The following is a 5064-nucleotide window of genomic DNA, read 5'->3' as shown; positions in this document are numbered from 1 at the left end:
CCTATATCTTCAGATTACATGACACTGCCATTTGTTTGATCATGGACTCCTCATAGGTTAACTTTTCTAGGCTGGTAATAATATATAGTACATTTATAATAATAAGATATATAATACATTTATTTTGCATATAATATATTACAACAATAGAGACTGAGAATAACAGAGAATAGCCCATGCAGTGTCCTATGAATTCATTAACATGATGTTTTAAAGACAAGAGGTTTTCATGCTGATAAATTGCATTTTAAAGCCATTAAAACCTTTTATTCGTGGTTTGCCTTACAGTGTTTGCATTTGTAACTCAAAACAATGCAGTGAGAAAGATAGGAAGGGCTTCATCATCCTCCTCTACATTAGGAAATGATGAATCAGAAACTTTAGGTCAGCAAATCGTGTCAGGTGAGAGACAGAAGCAACGTTGAGACCCAGTGGTTCCACTGGCTGATGCTCTTTCTGCAGACGCCTGCCACCTGCTTCAAGTACCTCGCTCTTTCCATCGAGTGCTTAAAACAAAATGTTCTCGGGTGTGTCCATAAAGCTGGTCTCTGCTACATGGACCTCAGGTCCCCAGTCTAAGGTCAGTGGAGAGCAGTTCCTGAAAGCAATAGGAAGTATAATTTTAAAAATCGGATTTTACCTGTTTCAATATCCAGCCAAGTGCCAGGGAGGGAGAAGAGAATCTGACTATTGTAGAGTCAGGATGATTAAGATAATCTTGTGGCAAAAAAAAAAAGTGGGGCACTGGGTGGCACAGCTGTGCCGCCTGCCTCGGCCTCAGGGCGTGATCCGGTGTGGTGGATCGTTCTGATCAGTTATGGGATCGAGCCCCACATCAGGCTCCTCTGGTATGAGCCTGCTTCTTCCTCTCCCACTCCCCCTGCTTGTGTTCCCTCTCTCGCTGGCTGTCTCTATCTCTGTCGAATAAATAAATAAAATCTTTAAAAAAAAAAAAGTAACCATGATCTCTTTTCTTTGCTTCAGCCTTACCTGAATTGTCTAACTTCACGGGAACTGTACATATTAAAATTAATTACAATGTAAGGAAAATGGTTACAAATGCTTTAATATGCATATAGATACATTAAAATAGACTATCTGACGTCTGAGCAACTGTCCCAATAATCACATGCATTGGGACTCCTGTCATTATGCAGAGTGGTTATTTCATGTTTTCCAGTTTTGAACTGGTCTGCTTGTTCCCATCCTTAGCTTTGGGCACTCTTTTGCATGGCTCGGTGGATACCCAAAGCAGGAAAGAAAAATGATCCATAACACAACCATTTCTCCCAGGACACAACGTGCAGGTGGCATTTGTAGGTGTGTGTGTGTGTGTGTGTGTGTGTGTGTGTACGAATGTATGGGTGTATTTTCTGCTGTTCTTCTCTCCATCATGGCAGGTGCAGAGCAAACATGAAAGGGGGATGAAGATAATGAATCAGGAGGGATGATTAGGGATTGGGATAAAAAATTCCACAAGAGGGAGTCTATGAAGATGAATCTGTGCTGACAGACATGTGGACGCAGGCACGACTACGGCCAATACTTACTGAGGACTGAACCCCTTTTGTAAGTGCTTCTATGGGCATTGACTCACTATAACCTCATAGCAACCCCATTAGGGACATACCACTATCACCTCCTCTTATAAATGGGAAAATTGAGGACACAGATGGTTTAAGTAATGTTAATTTTGACTCAGCATTAGATGTTAGGGTTTGATCCCAGATAGAGTACCTCCAAATTATTCCTTGTTTTTTTTTTTATGTAAGGGCAAAGAAACCCCGCTTTGCTCCATGGGCTCTGAGAATGTCATTGCATTATGGCAAAAACAGGGCCTATGCTCCTCAGTATGGATTTGAATGTGTGTGTTTCTGTGTGTGGGTGTACAGACGGATGTGTAGATACAAAAATGTACATTTTTGTACACATGTTTTTGTGAATGCACCTGAACAGTTGTCTATTCATAGGGACTTGGAACCTCCAAGAGCGTACCTTTGTGTTTACACACTTGCGTCAACAGGTGCTGTGTGATAGACGGCGATGTGCTCTGCACGAACGTAGTGTGAACACGGCCTCAAGTCACGCTACGAACACATAGAGTCCGGAGCAAACATTCTTTAGAATCTCGCTTGGCGACATTTCAAAAGAGCAAGCCAAACGGCAGTGCACCCACAAAAAGAACGAGGGATGTTTTGTTAGGAATCGATAGGTATTAGGTTGAGAGATAAATAAGTGTCACATTTGGGACATTTGAGGGAGATGAGCTTTATCACAATTATCTACAGAACATAGACTCGGCACCCACGGGCAGCTGTTTGGGCAGCCGGAGAGAAGCTTAGCGTTCCAGCTTTTCCTCATTACAGGAGAACTTATTCACTGGTGAGTGTGGTGGGTGTCGTGGCAAGGAAAGAAAAATACCTTTCTGCTCTCCATGTCTGTGTCTGGGCTATGCTCAGGAAGAAAGGAGCGACTGGCTGTCCTTGGAGTGGTGTGAGTGCTCTCGTGGAGGTTACCAAGAGGTGGGAACACACGGAGGGGCATGCCCACGCATAGTACCGGGGCGAGGCAGAAAATGAGCACACAGAGAAAAATCCGTGCAAGCAAGGCACACGCTAAGGCCCCTAGTGTGTGTGTAGTGCGTATACTGTACATGAGGTCCTTTGGTTAAGGGGCAAGATCAAAGTTCCTATCAATAGGCAGTGAGCCAATGCGTGGATTTGCAAGAATTACATGAAGACATTTGAATTTTAACATAAAGGCAGTGGTAATTCCCATTTAGCAAAGAACCCTTTGATGGGGAAAGGCTGGCAGATGAGAAGTATGAAAGGTAAAGAAGTTTGTCACCTTGAGCAGTGAACTCGGCGTGCAGTGTAGACGTGGTGTGAGTGGGTGAGAGGGACCTCACACTTGGGCTCTTGCTGCTCCATGCCCCAAGCCCCCTTCCAACACCCAGTCCCCAGGACACACCCGGCTTTAATGCTTTGCATTACAGCAATTCTTTATACGTTGAATGCCCATTTGATTTCTGCTTTCTTTCACTAAATAAGTTCCATTTGGGAAGAAATGGTGTGTTTTTTTTCATTGTTAAATCTCAGGACCTAAAGTAGTAGGTGCAGAATACTCTGTGCTCAAAAAAAAACGCTTGCTGAATGAGTGAATGAAGAATTCGGTGACACAGAAAAGGACGGGTATGAGAGGACCTTTGTCTGGAAGTATTTGATGACTGATTAATGGAAGAAATGAAGACAGGATTGGGATGAAGTTAATTTTATTTCAATTTTATGCTTGGTGACTAGGTGTATTTTTGAATGAATCAGCTGGCTTTGTGGACACAGAACAGGATTTGGTTTGTAAAGGCATGAGGACGAGCGCCGTTTCCAAATCTTTTGAACTTTAGAACTGCAGGTAAGAAACGTGTGTCTCTGAGTCACTCGAGCTCATTAAAAGCCATACAGGGATTTGCGTGTATAACCGAATGACACCGTCCTCTTCCCCAGGTCATGAACCTCACCTGCTCCCTGTGGCAGGACAACAGCCCGTCTGTCAAGCACTTTGCCTTCGCCAAGTTCTCTGAGGTCCCCGAACAGTGTTCCCTTTTATTCACCCTCATCCTACTCATGTTTTCAGCATCCCTCACGGGCAACGCCCTCATAGCCCTTGCCATCCGGACCAACCCGGCCCTCCACACGCCCATGTACTTCTTCCTGGCCAACCTGTCTCTCTTGGAGATCGGCTACACCTGCTCGGTCATACCCAAGATGCTGCAGAGCCTTGTGAGTGAGGCCCGGGGGATCTCCCGGGAGGGGTGCGCTACGCAGATGTTCTTCTTCACATTTTTTGGTATCAGCGAGTGCTGTCTTTTGGCAGCCATGGCCTTTGACCGCTACGTGGCCATCTGCTCCCCCCTCCACTATGCCAGGCGAATGAGCCATGGGGTGTGTGCCCAGCTGGCAGTCGTTTCCTGGGGAGTGGGTTGCATGGTAGGCTTGGGCCAGACCAGCTATATTTTCTCCTTGAACTTCTGCGGCCCCTGTGAAATAGACCACTTCTTCTGTGACCTCCCCCCTATCCTGGCTCTTGCCTGTGGCGATACATCCCATAATGAGGCTGCGGTCTTTGTTGCAGCCGTTCTTTGCATTTCCAGCCCGTTTTTCCTAATCGTTGCTTCCTATGGCAGAGTCCTAGCTGCCGTGCTGATCATGCCCTCACCTGAAGGCCGCCAAAAAGCTCTTTCCACCTGTTCTTCCCACCTGCTTGTAGTGACGCTCTTCTACGGCTCCGGGTCTGTCACCTACTTGAGACCCAAGGCCAGCCATTCCCCGGGAATAGATAAACTCCTAGCTCTGTTCTACACAGTGCTGACATCCACGCTCAATCCCATCATCTACAGTCTACGGAACAAGGAGGTCAAGGCAGCTCTCCAGAGAACCCTGGGTAAGAAAAAACTTTTGACTCGTGGGTAGATCTCAGAGGACCGTGCAAGTCTGCTCTTTGAAAAGATGCATCACAGCCCAAGAGTAAAGAAAGGAACAAAGTCAATGCTCTCTGCAACCTGTTTCCCAAGGACCTTCTTTCATAATAGTAGCTGTAATTTTGGAGACACCTCTGTACTCACAGTCAGACTTCTGATGGCCAAATTCTGGAAGGAAGTTGGCTACCAAAGAATTTTAATAGGTGAGTCCAGCACTAGATGGTTTTCCAAAATACGTCAGTCCAGGCTTACTCTATAGATTGCCAGATTATGTCTCAGCAGTCTGGCAAATTCTCATTCTGTACCCTTAGGCATTTTCTAGGCCCTGAGGGTCCCATCTGACTCTGCCCTGGTCTCTGGGGAAGTGTTCCCACATATGTCCGTCCCACATGACTCTCAAGTCCCTAAAACTCCATGAAGCACATTATTTCCTTCCATAAAAAATGTTTTAAACACTTCAACCTTAACTATTATTACATGACATAGAATTAATTCTTTCTGTGAGTTGCGTGTTCTATAAAAACATATAAACATGCAAAAAAAAAGAAAAAGCAAACACATGTCAGAGGTATTTGTTGCAGAATCTTAAA

At 45.1% G+C, this 5064-nt stretch overlaps 1 protein-coding gene across 1 annotated transcript; it reads left to right on the top strand.

Moving 5' to 3' along the window:
* Positions 1 to 3503: 3503 nt before the first annotated feature.
* On the top strand, positions 3504 to 4466 carry LOC121106035 (olfactory receptor 10C1-like). The gene has a single exon (XM_040644628.1). The coding sequence runs from the start codon at positions 3504 to 3506 to the stop codon at positions 4464 to 4466; it is 963 nt and encodes a 320-aa protein (XP_040500562.1).
* The last annotated feature ends 598 nt before the right edge of the window (positions 4467 to 5064 follow it).

Source organism: Ursus maritimus, unplaced genomic scaffold, assembly GCF_017311325.1.
Source record: "Ursus maritimus isolate PB19 unplaced genomic scaffold, ASM1731132v1 scaffold_30, whole genome shotgun sequence".
In the NCBI taxonomy this organism is placed as follows: domain Eukaryota; kingdom Metazoa; phylum Chordata; class Mammalia; order Carnivora; family Ursidae; genus Ursus; species Ursus maritimus.
The sequence above is the reverse complement of the archived record's forward strand: the minus strand, read 5'-3'. Positions and strand labels throughout refer to the sequence as shown.

Bases quoted from the DNA above. Each gene is read 5' to 3' on its own strand.
- LOC121106035 (XM_040644628.1), top strand. From the start codon at position 3,504: ATGAACCTCACCTGCTCCCTGTGGCAGGACAACAGCCCGTCTGTCAAG.